General features: G+C 44.3%; 1 protein-coding gene and 1 long non-coding RNA gene across 4 annotated transcripts in view; one reads left to right on the top strand and one right to left on the bottom strand.

Moving 5' to 3' along the window:
- LOC135315390 (uncharacterized) overlaps positions 1-14003 on the bottom strand; it is a 313306-nt gene that overhangs the window by 133545 nt on the left and 165758 nt on the right. The gene's annotated exons all lie outside the window — the stretch shown is intronic.
- Positions 1-14003, top strand: part of LOC104051408 (vascular endothelial growth factor receptor kdr-like) — a 142281-nt gene that overhangs the window by 66088 nt on the left and 62190 nt on the right. For both annotated transcript variants that reach the window (XM_064463424.1, XM_064463423.1), the window contains exons 9-10: positions 784-959; positions 13489-13639. In XM_064463424.1, the coding sequence (XP_064319494.1) occupies positions 784-959; positions 13489-13639 (327 nt within the window). The remainder of the gene's footprint in view (positions 1-783; positions 960-13488; positions 13640-14003) is intronic.

The following is a 14003-nucleotide window of genomic DNA, read 5'->3' as shown; positions in this document are numbered from 1 at the left end:
GACCACCAGAGCTGCCTTTCCTGCACGTTCGAAGACGCAGCTGTTGATGTTGGAGGTCTCTCAGTACAGTTGTTTAAACGACTGTAAAGGAGGTTTCCAGCATTCGTAGGCAGTAGGACCCATGCCCCAGCTCCTCCTTCCACCAAGCCTAAAGCTCTGTGTGTGGCAAAGTCTGACCTATTTCATATTCATGACCCCAGCCTGCATATCAGATTAGCAGCGAGGAGGAGTCTGCTCATGCAGGCTCTGCTATCGTACTCTTAGCTAGAGAAGATTCAGGATTGTGGATTCCTCACTGACCTTCCTATCGACTGAAATTCTCCAGGTCACAGACTTCAGCTTTTTCAGAAACAGTAAAGGGTCATACGTACATTGTATGCTTAATGTACATTGCTGCTTAATTAATATCTTGTTTTAAAACTGATGTCATAAATTTTGGCTAACCCATGATTTCCTGCACTTGGTGTTGCACATCCAGCATAATTTGGGGGCATCTACATGTACGTTTCTGATCGTAGTTGAGCATGTGAGAGGCACCATTCATTTAGATCCATTAAAATACCTTTTTCCTGTTTGTTGGATGAAGCCATCCCATAGCACTGCAGATGCTACTCAGTTTTAGCGTGGAAGGATAAAAGGAATCGATGTCCATTTCAAGCAGTGGTTATGTTTCCCTTGCTGTTTCCGAAGGATGACTCTCCTGTCCCTAATACGGGTAACAGGTTTTCTGAGGGCTAACATGCATGCAGGCACATGATGAGCCTGGTGGGACTTTCACAACAGGTACAAAGACGGCAAACTGATCAAGGATAACCATACTTGCTATGAGCCGGATCCAATGAAGTACAGACTGGGCATAAGAGATGTGAGACCGAAGCATGCTGGAAACTACACCATCGTCCTGAGCAATGCAAAATATGGCCTCTATAAGAACCTCACGATGCAGCTGGTAGTGACAGGTAAGGCCTTGATGTTTGTATTGACTTCTACTGGGGGGTTTCTCATTTTTAGTGCGTCCTACTTTAGCAGTCAGCAGGAGCGGGTGGCATTTCCCCGTGTTTAGCTGACACGAGCTGATAGAGCACTGTGCACAGATTACCACCTTACCTAGGAACCACTGAAGACCCACCTCATTTCACCACATGTTAAATAGAAGCAACAGAATGGAGAGCTGGTATGAGGAGTTAGTCTGAAACTAGGTCATCTGAAGTCACTTTCCACTGAGATATTGCACCTCCGCAATAGCCTGCAGCACCTTTGTGTCAGGCCAGTGTCTCCGCAGAGGGATGCAGAAATGGCTTGAAAGTGAACAAACTTAACAGGACTTAAATTTTAATAGGTGTTTGTGGAGATATCTAGTAATGAGGTCTTAGAGCTAGGGGCACAGTTTCCCAAGAGAAGTGATGGAAGTTTTATCCCTTTAGATTAAAAACTAGCTTGGGCAAAGCACTGGAGAGCATCAGTTGGGACAGGAAAAGTCCCAAGAGTGCTGACAGAAGGAACTAGATAAGCTACTCTGTCTTTTATGTCTCTCCATCATCCTGCTACAGAAATACTTTCTAAGTCTATATTTTATGTATTGTCATTTATCTGCTGGGAGCACTTGAGAGAGAGGTTCATTTTCAGGGGAATCTAGAGAAAACTGAAGTAAACTGTGGTGTGCACTGAAGCCGGTTCACTTGACATAGAGGGAAAATAGATATTGGAACCACACTTATCAATCTGCCTTGCTGGGATAAGGGAAGAAAGAGGCACATTGTCTCTTTGTACATCCACTGCCTCTTTTAAACCATTGAATTTGGCAGCAGTGATTGAATCATGAGGCCAAGTAGGAGTTCAGCAAAAGTTAGCTCTGCTTGCCTTTGTATTTCCCGAGGATCACTCAGGCAGTGAGATAGATAAAGGCATTGAGATAGGTTTGCTTTCTTTTCTGTGGTGAATTCTTTTCTCCTTACCCTCTTTACACCTAAAAATATTCTCAATGTTCCTGTTTGGTGTACTTCTGTACTGTTGCACTGTGTAACTTCCAGCATTTGTTTTTCTCATTTCACCTTTTACCTTTCTGACAGGAATAATGCCTAGCAAATGGAGAACTTGCCACTTAAGTGCATTTGGCCTATTAAGAATGCTAAATAAGATACGGTAGCTTAAACCACCTTAAACATTACATAAACTAACGTGTGGTTTAGGTTTAGGGGTGGAGAGAGCTAAGAACATGCTTATGGTCAGGTACCGCAGCTCAGCTGATGAGCAGGAACGTGTTAAGCTGCGGTAATTCATTCACTTGAGATTGTTTATCCGTACAATGGTTTTGCGGTCTTGTGAAGAGAACGGAAACATTCAAAGGAAGAGAAAATTAAGAATGATAATAAACTATCTTGTCAAGGTAAATATTGGTGTTTGCATGCAAAAGAGAATGTTTACTTGAAGAGCAGCCATTCCCCAAATAGGCATATAAAAAACAAACAGAGCTCGTCTGTATCAGCAAGATGCTATTTCAGGATTAAACCATCCCATGCTCTTCACTACAGTACAAGCCTTTCATCTCTATTGTATGTACAAGTACGTGGTATCCGTCTCTCGCACACGGTGCATGCCTAGCGTGGTGCTCATTGTTAGCCTCTCTGAGAGGTCAGCCCAACAAAGACTTCAACTGGGAATAATTATTTAATTGCAAAATCACCATTTCTCTGCAAGCCCAGCAGCTGCAGGAATGTTACCGACTGGAGAAGGTGCTGCATGGCGAAGCACAGGAAAAATGAACAGCAAGTGTTTCTTTTCCGGTAAAAGGAAGCCATCCCAGAAATGTGAGCAAGCAAAGGAAGCGATCGGCCGAAGAGTGCCATTGTTTCTAAGCTAAAGGCTGCAAACAATGAGGGTATTTGCCTTGATGGTGGACAGGACTGACCCCAAACACCGATGAAGTCTCTCTTGCCCTTGCCAGGCTCTTCTCTGCGGCACTAACCTGACCTGCTGCATGTGAAGCACTCAGTCTGAGTGGGTCGTTTTGCTGAGGTGCACGTGGGTAGACACCAAAAAAGGCAAATTTTGCTCTTGAAGCTTATCCAACAGCTGCAAACTGCCTTTTTTCTCGTGCTTTCAGTTAGAGAAAAGGGACTGCTTTTTCAGATCTGGGCATCATTTGTTTCATTTTCAAAAAAATTCTGAAGCTTCAAACTGAATGCAGGTTTGGATTCTTCCCTTAACTGCTCAACAAACGACCTGACACTGTATCTCTAGCCATCAGACTGATATCCCGGTATCGCACCTGCATAGATTAAGTAGCCTGGAGTTTCAGCAGACACTTAGACATGGGGAAGGAGACCAAAACACACTTTCTAGCCATTTTATGCAGGGATTACCTTGGCCACCACTGAAACAGAATCACCTCTGAGCTGGGAGGGGTGATTAATGTCTCTGCTTAGAACCATAGGCAGTCTGCAATTACTGAAGCTGGAATTTGAACACAGGGATTAGCAGACGATGGAAAAATCCTCTTGGGCTTGCAAGTGAACACAGTGGTGGGAGCATCAGTTTTGCCTCATGTCTAAAAGGTGGAGCCTGCAGCAATTCAGCAGCCGATAAGCCTCATGCACACTGGGTACAGAGCCATGTGCCATCTCCCTGTTACTGAGGAGTAACATTTCTTTTTGAGTAACAGCATGGCTTCCCAAAAGCCAGTCTTTTAAACTTCAGAGCCGCATCTGTGAAAGTGAGTTCTGATCTGAACTATTAAATAGAAGATGGAAAATTATTTAAATAGACTTTTGATTGAGAAGATTAATGTAATTTGAATATGGTTTCTTTTGCTGCAAGGGAAACGCTGCACTGAAGAAATTATAAGTGAGCATACGCCCCCCTCTCCCCTGAGTCTCTTCAAAATAATACATCATTAACGTTCCTGAGCACCACAGATAGTATAACTAGCAGCCAGCGTGCTGTGACAAACCCATCAACCGCACATTTGAACTAGGTGTAGAGGAAGTTTAAAGTGAATAGTTTTGTGAATTGTTGTTCACAAACAAAGTATAAATAGGAGCGGGACTTATTCATCAAATTGCACTATATTAATTTTTGCAGTGTATTTTATTCAATAATAATGACAGCAGAAGAGAACCCTTTCAGAAGGATGAGAACAAATAAGAATTCATCTGCTTGAGCCCTGCAGGACAGGAGCTTATGTGCTGTGCATCTCCTGACCTGCCAGAAGACCAGCACTGCTGCAGGCTTTCTGTATATTAATTGGTAGCAATCACAGTAGTCCTGACATAAAGTGTACCCTGTACGTGCACGGTACTTCACTTCATGGTGATGAGTGAAATCTTAGGAGCTATTTCCCCCCAAAGTTTGATATGGCCATAAAACTGATGAGTATCTGCAGAGTGCAGAGGTATCAATTGTCTCAGCTCCACAGAAGCGAGAAGCAGCAAAATGGGCAACTATCTGACAGCAACGGCAGCCCGAGGTGAGGACCTGCTTGACAAGATGCAGGAAGGAGCGTGCTGCCTGGCCTGGGGCAGAATCGTGCTGCTATTCAAAAAATGTCTCTTTAGGAAGTGGTTTAGCTGTGCCTCTGCTCACCCGTGCTCCCACTGCAGCTGGGATTTAATCTTGCAGGAGCACATATCTCCCTTGTGGAGTCACCTTGGCTCATTGTAGGACTCAAGTCCCCAGGAGGTAGCTGACTGCATTTTCAAAACACTCCTTCTTTACATATTTACACATCAAACACGGTCCAAGAAGCGGCGGGTTGCTGCGTTTTTGTTTTGTTTGATTAAAGTCTTATTGAGAAAAGCTTCAAGAAAATAATGTCCTGAAGATTTTGGAGGGGAGGGAGCAAGGAGAAGGAACAATCCTAGCAAACAGCTGGTGGCTGCACATCTGAGCCAGCCAAGAAGAAGTGTGGGAGAAAAGAGTTATTCCGGGCTGGAGTACAAAGCAGTTTCAGAACAAAACATAAACAAAAAACCTCAAATCTATTTATGGGCAAGCAGGCTGCATTTCATTCTCACCCTTGTACAAGTCATCTGCATCTATCAGGGTTCTTGCTGAGCCCTTATGGAGCAGTCAGCATGCTCTGAACACCACGTTGTGAGTGAAGATTGTATTGAAGCACAAGTTAATTCAAAAATGGGATGAATAACCTCCTTTACCACTTTGCCTTTCTTCTTTGTCGCAAAGTTTCTCTCCTGTGCTCCCTCAAGGCTCTTCCAGAAATATTGCTTTGGGTTCCAGCTGCTCTAGTCAATTGAAATTACATTCCCTCGTACAGTCCTTGATCCCACAAGCTCTTATGTTGTATCTATAAGAAATGCAGGATTAAGTGCTAGAAATAGCCTCTACCGTAAACAGTAGTAATTCACAGGCTCCTTATGAATTCCCTCTCTCCTGGGCAAGAACTGGAACAAAAGGGGCACATGGACAATCCACATGTGCACTGCCATGCCCTCCTTGTTATGTCAGCGAGGCGACCGGCTATACCTCGATTTGTTACTAGGGAGAATTAGTTCCAGAGCACTTAACGATACAGATGTTGCTCTAGTCTGTAGTCAGGCCAGCTCTTCATATTTGGTTTAAAATCAAAGGCAAAGGGAGTTCTGTGCCTGACCTACTTTGGCTTGCAAGGGCTGAGTTGACATCAAAGGAGTCCCCAGTGATCTCCATAAAAGTTAATAAATATGCGGTGATCCATGCGAACAATACCCCATCACCTCAACCAGACCCAGAAATAGTCTGAAGAGGGAAATGAGCCTTAAGGATGAGGTTAATACATTTGAGCTACACCAGTTCAGAGAAAAAGAGCTCGTAGAGTGATGGATCCCAGTTAAAGCCAGTTGAAGACAGAGGGGAGACTCCCACAGCCTGTTGTGTGTGGAAGGGCCACTGAAAGCTCTAAGCTGGATGCTGTTGCACTGTGAGAAACATGAATTTCTTCAGATTATTAGTGCAATCCAACTGATGTTTTGGTTAAAGCACTGAGCCAGATATGAGGAGCAGAGCTACACAAACTGATCTACCTTCACCTTGCCTGCACACTTCAGATCCTGCCAGGACTGGTTTTCCTTTGTCTATCATATCCATCTCCTGCATGGCTCCTTGGAGGATGAACCATTCAGGAAAATTCAAAATAGAAAATCTAATTTTCCACCCCCTAGGCCAGCCAAGCAAACTAGAAACCCCAGAATAAAACACAGCCCGTCTCCATCCAACCGCTGTTCCAATGTGTTCCTCCCCGAGCCCATTGCTTTGCTTTCCTCCCAGGTACTGGCAGCAACAGCTGTGGCCGATGCTTTGGGTGGGCAAGACACTCAGCTGAGAAGAGCAAGGGCAAAGAGATGTAGTGCTCCAGTCTACCCTTCAAGTCTCATTTATCAGACCCAGGCAGGAGAGAAAAAACTGACTTTTTCTGGGAGATATATGAAAGAAAAGAAAAAATGTAGCAGCACAGATTGCAGTGGGCCTTTCCGGCACACTAATTATTAGCAAATTATGAAGCATTTTCTCACTGACATCATGCAAACCCTGCACAACACTTGCAGCTCCTCAGTCCAGCCTCCACTCAGCCTCTGTGCGCTCCCAGGAGAGCCCCTAATGAAAAAGTCAGATGAGCTATTTTCATTTTGTTGTAAGTAGCCAAAGCAATTTTAGGAAGAGGAAGGTGGGGGCCTGCTGGAGTTTGCCAGAAAAATCTGAAGCATTCAACTCACGTCTTTGCAGCAGCAATCTCTCTCTGACAGCCCTTAAAAACCACAGTGGTGGGGGGAAGTCGGGAAGGGGCAGCATGTGGTTTCCATGCCGTCTCTCAGCCAAGCCTGCAGGTATATTAACTGTTGTTTTTCTCTTTTGAAAAGCAGGCAAAGGGGACAGAGACAAAAATCCTAGAAAACTGCCTGCTCTGCTAGAAATTAAGCAGTTCATCATTACACGTCTGATTTTGAACTCTGTTTAGCCACAAAAAATAAGATGAGGGGAGACAGGCAAGAGGAAAGCCTTTGTGTTTTTTTTTCCCAAAGCTTGGCTGCACCAGGATTCAATGAGAGATCCAGGAAAGGTAGTACAGGACTGGAAAAGACAGCTTTCCTCCTACAAGGTGAAGGCAGATACATGCAAAAGGGATAGTACAAGGTCAGAAAAAAAAACAAAACCAAGCTGCTCTGCCGTTTTAACAACAAAATTCCCTGTAGAGTAGGTCCGGTGCCCTGTGATTTTTCATAATATCTATTCATACAGTATCCAACTGCACAGTTTCTCTTCCATTTGCTTCCACCCTGCTGGCATTCCCAGCCCCTAACAGCAGGTTACAATAGAGCAGCAGGGTGTGTGCGCTAGAGATTAGGCAGGCAACCAATAATCGGTGACCCTAATTCTATTCCTGGCCGTGGTATTGACTCACGGAGAGATTTTGGCCACCTATTTCATCTTGGCATCTGCTTCCTCAGAGGTACCGTGGGGACAATGCCGCGCACCCACTTCACAGCAGCCTTGTATGTAGTACTGCACAAAATAAAACAAAAAAAGCAGAGAATGAAACAAAGAAAACCACCCAGACAAAATCAGCTGGGGTCAAACACAATGTTCTGTTCAGCCTGAAAAAAAAGTTTGTTTTCAGTTCATTTAACTAATTTTTTTCTTTCTTTTCTTTTAACAAAAAAGAACTAAAAAACAAACCAAAGAGATCACTCGTAAGCCGAGCACAGACAAAGTGGTTTTACTCTGGGGGAAAGAGCTTTAAACTGTATTTGAAGGGGGAAAAGGATAAAGCCAGGCTCACTAGAGATAAGCCTGAGGGTGGCACACCAGTGTTTGAGGGATGGGGTGCTAGCAAGGTGCCTCGGTCTGCCGTCTCAGTGGAGGTAGGGGACGGAGATCCATGCGACAGCAAAGATACGAGGGTTATGGATGTGTTAGAAGCTGCGGAAACACCTGAGAACGGTCACGTAGGAATTGGGGCTTCTCCCCCTAAAAAGGTGGCAGAATCAACAGCCCAAGTGAGGTGCATCTACAGCAATGCACGCAGTGTGGGCAACAAACAGGAGGAGATGGAAGCCACCGTGCAGAAGGAAAACTATGATATAGTCGCCATCACGGAAACATGGTGGGATGGTTCACACAACTGGAGTGCTGCAATGGATGGCTATAAACTCTTCGGAAGGGACAGGCAAGGAAGGAGAGGCGGCGGGGTAGCTCTGCATGTTGGGGAGTGTTTTGACTGCCTAGAGCTTGTTGATGGTGATGATAGGGTTGAGTGTTTATGGGTAAGAAGGAGGGGGAAGGCCAACAAGGCAGATATCATGGTAGGACTCTGTTACAGACCACCCAACCAGGATGAAGAGTGAGACGAAATATTCTATAAGCAGCTGGGAGAATTCTCACAGTCGCTAGCCCCTGTTCTTGTGGGGGAGTTCAGCCTACCAGATGTCTGCTGGAAATACAATACAGCAGAGAGGAAGCAGTCTCGGAGGTTCCTGGAGTGTTGGAAGATAACTTCCTGACACAGCTGGCCATGGAGCCAACTAGGGAAGGCACCCACGGACCTGTTGTTTGCGAACAGAGAGGGACCTCTGGGTGGTGTGATGGTTGGAGGCTGTCTTGGGCACAGCGATCATGAAATTATAGTTTTCAGTTCCTGGAGAATGAGGGGGTTCAGCAGAACCGCTCCCTTGGACTTCCAGAGGACAGCCTTTGGCCTCTTTAGGAGCCGGGTTGACAGAGTCCCTTGGGAGGCAGACCTGAAGTGCAAAAGAGTCCAGGAAGGCTGGACATTCTTCAAGAACGAAATCTGAAAGGCGCAGGAGCAGGCCATCGCCCTGTGCTGAAAGACAAGCCAGCAGGGAAAAGACCGGCCAGGCTGAACAGAGAGCTTTTGCTGGAACTCAGGAGAAAAAGGAGAGTTTAGGACCTTTGGAAGAAGGGGCAGGCAACTCAGGAGGAGTACAAGGATGTTGTGAAGTTATGCAGGGAGAAATTAGAAGGGCCAAAGCCCAGCTAGAACTTAATCTGGCTACTGCTGTAAAAGACAGTAAAACCATCCTTGGAGATGTTTAAAAGGTGTGTAGACGTGGTACTCAGGGACATGGTTTAGTGGTGGACTTGGCAGTGCTATGTTAATGGTTGGTCTCAATGATCTTAAAAGTCTTTTCCAACCTAAATGATTCTGTGATTCTATGAAACCTCACCCTCTTTTTCCCATACTGCTTGACCAGTCCAAACTTGCATTAATGAGTTTTCTATCTACCATACAGAATATTAACCTAGCCAAACCTGCAGAGCGTATATTTCCATTAAGTACCATCAAACATCAGACGAAAGATTCTAAAGTGCAAATGATTTTTGCTTTTGGGAAACAGAAGATAAACAGAAAACAAGTTGCCTCTCTATCAATAGTTTTAATGAAGCTCCATGTGCAGCAAAGTGTATTAGGTTGAGACTAAATGCTTCACTGGACCACTCTGTTATTTTAATGACATGCTTAATGCGAAACGATTTTTTGAAACCCAGTTTAAATGGTAGTGGGGAAGGTAAGTAAACAGCAGCTCAGTCAGGAGTCACTGAAAGGAAAGCAAAGTTTTTCTAAAAAAAGCAGGGAAACTTTCTATGTGCTGTCCTCTATATCTGGATGCTCCTTTGGGTGACAAGCGTGCAACCCCACAATAACATCCACAACAAATTTAGAGATAGAAGAGTCTCTTGCAAAAGGGGTAATACCAGAGGGTGAACGTCCTAATCCTTGTACATATTATTTGCCCCTAATGTCACAAACTAAAGATAACACTAGAAAGTAAGGTGATTTACATAATGCTGATCAATTTGAAATTTACAGTAAGCAGAACGGCTTTTTGATTGCATTTCACAGTGCAGCAGCAGCAAAGTCTTTAGTTATTCAGGTCAGCTCTCACACCAGCAATTGCACCTCTGCAAAGTGAGTTGGGGATACAATCACACTTTAAGCCGGAGAGGACGAAAACCCATTTATTTCGATACATTTAAAGCCATTTGAACACTGCGCGTTTCAAACTCAGCCAGAGACGGGAAAGCTTTTAAGGTTTGTTTGGCTTCTGCTTGAGAAAACTCAGCCTGGGGAGGGCAACGGCCATGGGATGGGAGGCGGAGGCTGAAAGTAAGCAGACAGATCTCGGTGCAGGAGGTAGTGGGAAGCAAGAAGCGGGATAGCGGAGGATACTTCATGCAGGAATGAAGTGTATTTAAAGATACCCCCTCTTGCAGTTCAGCACTACTGTAGCAGGCAGGACTGCCAGCTGGGACCAAGGCTCTACAGGAGGGTGTTCAGAGAGCCCAGGGACAGGATAGCAGAGGGTGCTGTAGGTCAGGCTCTTGGCACAGCCACAGAGCTTCAAGGAGAAAGGAGGACTCTGCACCGCTCTTGCTGGAGGAGGCAAGGTGCGCTGCAGGGTCCGTGCAGAGGCAGCTTGCTTGTTCACTCAACTCCTGTACTGCCATTAATCCAATGCCTGCTCAAGCTTTCTGTTCCCAACAGCTTTTTTTTTTTTTTTTTTTTATGCTTAAAAAACAGCAATGCCCATATAAATGTATGTGCATTGATGAAATCCACAATTCAGATGCATAATTTAAGGTGCAACCAGAAACATACTTGGATTTTGGCAGCGCGTACAAATGGATTCATACCCCAAGCCTTACCTCACACCTAAACATGAGTGAAGATAAACAAGAGCTTGTGCATAATCCACCATGCTGCTTAGCAAGCCAACGTGAAAGAGAGAGCAAAACACCGTTTGGAGGAGGGAGAGAGCTATCTGAGAAATACACTACTAGGTGTCCCTTACATAACCACTGGCTTTAGGCTAAAACCTCCTCGTCCCCGCCACGGTAGCGCCGCAATGAGAGCCCTTTGCAGAATGACACCCGCCACCATCGCAACCTTTGCAGGGAAAGAGAGAGACGCTTATTTAAATGGCTTCCATTTCTGCGTGTCCTGCCCTTAATTAGCTACGACCCCACACTAACTGTGTTATTAGGCCCTGTGAAAGGTATGTGGGGAGGCATTTTTAGCCAGCACCTCAAGTTCTAAGAAAATAATTGTTTAAGCCTCATAAATAATAATTATTTCAACTGATGAATCATTTTGACTCATTTTAGGTTTCAAGTAATATTTAATAGTGCCATGCAGTAAAGTAATTGTGGAATTAAGAATTCATTCGTCACTTGGGTATGTTCCTTGTTGAACTAGATCAAGTTAAAATTATTATTTCTTCTTTAGAAGGATAATTCAAATGACAGTCAACAGGTTCATCATTTCACCAAGAGTACAGAAAAATCTCCTAATATTAAAGGATTGCAATCAAACCTTGTCCCTCCATACTTTCACACACACAAAAACACGCCAACATACTCTCTCCCTCCCCAGGTGTGTAAAGGTTTGTTCCTATGGCCCAGAAAACATAACACTTGAGTAACCTTTCACACTCAACTTAAGAGTCTCTTTCTCCAAGTGAAAATCATGCTTTTGAGGTCAGTCCAGATACGCCAAACACAGGATTTGAGACTGAAAAGAAAAATGTTTGAGATAATGAAAAATGTGCTTATCTCTCCAGGGACTTTTACAAAATTATTTTTATGATCAGAAATAATTTACCCATGGGAAACGAGATGCCAGTTATGAGGAAATTCAACATTAGTCTCCATAATTTGTCCTGTGAGCTGCTGACAAATCTCAAAGCACTCGATCAGCGATAGGTTGCGTAACCCAGAGCGATGTGGTGCAGGAAACCCTGTGTCCATGTTACAGACGAGGACAGGGGTTTGAGAGGCCCTAACCACAGCCTGAAATACTCTCCCGTCTGCTCCCCTCTTCATCTTCTCCTTCGCAACAAGACAATCCCTCCCCCTGTCTGAAGGGACAAAGGAATGAGGAGCGGAGTTTTGGAGCTTGATAGAACATCATCTGCAGGCAGAGGGGGAAACAAGACTCAACCAAAGAGGATCAAAAAAGTAAAAGGGAACACAAGAGCAAAACTGAACAAGGCGTTTGTGTTTTAAACATTTGTGTTTTAAAAGTGAAATGTTAATCAGGACCTAATGAAGGTTCTTTAAGGCAGCTAATGTTTTACTATAGTATGGGAGTTAGGATACGGCTGAACCCACTGCAGTCAATACTCCTTTCATGTGGTGGAGAAGGAAATGCTGACGTATTTTCAGGCAATGATGAGGTCAGAAGATCTTTCAGAATCTGACCTGGCAGCCATGAGAAATGGAAAGCAAGGATGCCACCAAGACACGGGAGCAGCCTGGTCAGCCCTCTCGTAAGAACAGAGGGCTGGAAGGGAAAAAAGCTACTAAAAAAAAGGGTTCAAGATTGATGAGGTGGGCAGTAGCTCATATTTATGTATCTGGGGCCTCCTTGACAGCAGAAAAAATAAGTTAACCCGAAAAATAGAAAACTAATCTACATTCACTTCCCAACTTGTCAAAAGCCCTCAGTGTAAAGCAGCCGCACTTGGCTGCGCAGAGGTGTCTCACAGAGGGACCCCGACCAATAAATCTGTTTGATTTCCTGTTATGAGAAGCAGACAAAGAGATATGGCAAGGGATGGGCAGAGCTGTCTGCACAAGGGAAGAGCCTGTGCTTTCACCCCAAACTCAAACCCACCCTCTTCGAGGTTAGGAAAAGTTCAGTTCACTTTGGGGACTTTTTAGCATTATTTCTCATTTTTGCGTGTTCCCGTGGGAGCTGGCAGTAGATGGGACAAAGCATTTCTGTCCTGCTGGCAACAAGCAGCCTTGAAAGTGTCACACAAAAGTTTGTTCTTGAGAGATTTCCAGTCCAAGGGTGTGATCTTGCAACCCCTCCAGATGTGAATAATGCGGTGACATTTTTAATGGTCTTGCTGGTGGTGAGAATTTCTTGGCATTGCTCTACAAGATTTTTCTCCCCACCGCTTCTTCCTTGCTTTCTTCGCCCCTTCGTCCAGTGCACGTTGCACATAAACAGAAAAGGAAAGCAAAGGTTTCAGATCAGAGAGACTTTTTTTTTCCAAAACCCTGGGGAGAACCTGCACAACGGTAACAGCATTGCAGAACAGCAGCTGTTTGATAAGGTTCCTCTCAGAAGGTAGTATCAGAAGTCGAATGCTATTTTGCCCACAGTACGTAGACTAACAGCCTGACCCTGCAGTCCACAACCAATAGACGTTTCACGGCATAAATTTTCCAGAAGTATAGCCGGTCCAGGACAACATTTGAAAGCTATTAGGATGAATGTGGTAGCATTTCAATGTATTTTCTGAAACACCACAACTAATAGCCATGTTCCTGCAAATGTATACTTTCAGTATTGCTGGTAATTGCTCTACAACCGCAGCGACCCTCACTAAATCATCTCTAAGTGATGACAGCGAAAAGTTTCAAAGCCTTTGATGGAAACAAGACCATGATTATGGATGTAAATTTGCTCTTTTGAGTTTATTTCGTTATTGGTGGTATGTTTTGGTTTGTTTGTTTGCTTGTTTTTAGAGAGACCCAAAATCTATGAAAAGGAAACTGATTTTGATAAGATCGAGCGGGTGGAATTAAGAAGCAAACACAAAATCCAGTGCACCGTAAGCGGGAATCCTGACCCGAAGATTGAGTGGAAGTGGCAGCCCTGCAGCCTCACAGACACACTGTAAGTGGATATTCCTATGAGTGAACATGTTGCAAAATAGTTTGGTAGTTTCAAGTCAGTTTTTCTTTCCAGTACATCTTATTTATCTTAGTTAAAAACCACAAGCACTGATTCCCCACCTAAAGATCTCAGAGGTTATGAAGCCACCAGACGACTAGTTGCATATGATCTTCTTGGAGTTACAAGCACCTTCTATATTGTCAGAATTGTGTCAAATAAGTTTAAAGTCACTAAACATCAGGCTTGAATTTTCTTTAACTTGACCAGCAATGCCCCTCTGACTTACCAGGATCTTTTCTTACACCTCTTGGACGCAGCCTACATGGTTGACAAAGAAAAAACAGATGGGTGCTTTCTGTGGAGA

This window comes from Phalacrocorax carbo, chromosome 11, assembly GCF_963921805.1.
Source record: "Phalacrocorax carbo chromosome 11, bPhaCar2.1, whole genome shotgun sequence".
Taxonomy (NCBI): domain Eukaryota; kingdom Metazoa; phylum Chordata; class Aves; order Suliformes; family Phalacrocoracidae; genus Phalacrocorax; species Phalacrocorax carbo.
The sequence above is the reverse complement of the archived record's forward strand: the minus strand, read 5'-3'. Positions and strand labels throughout refer to the sequence as shown.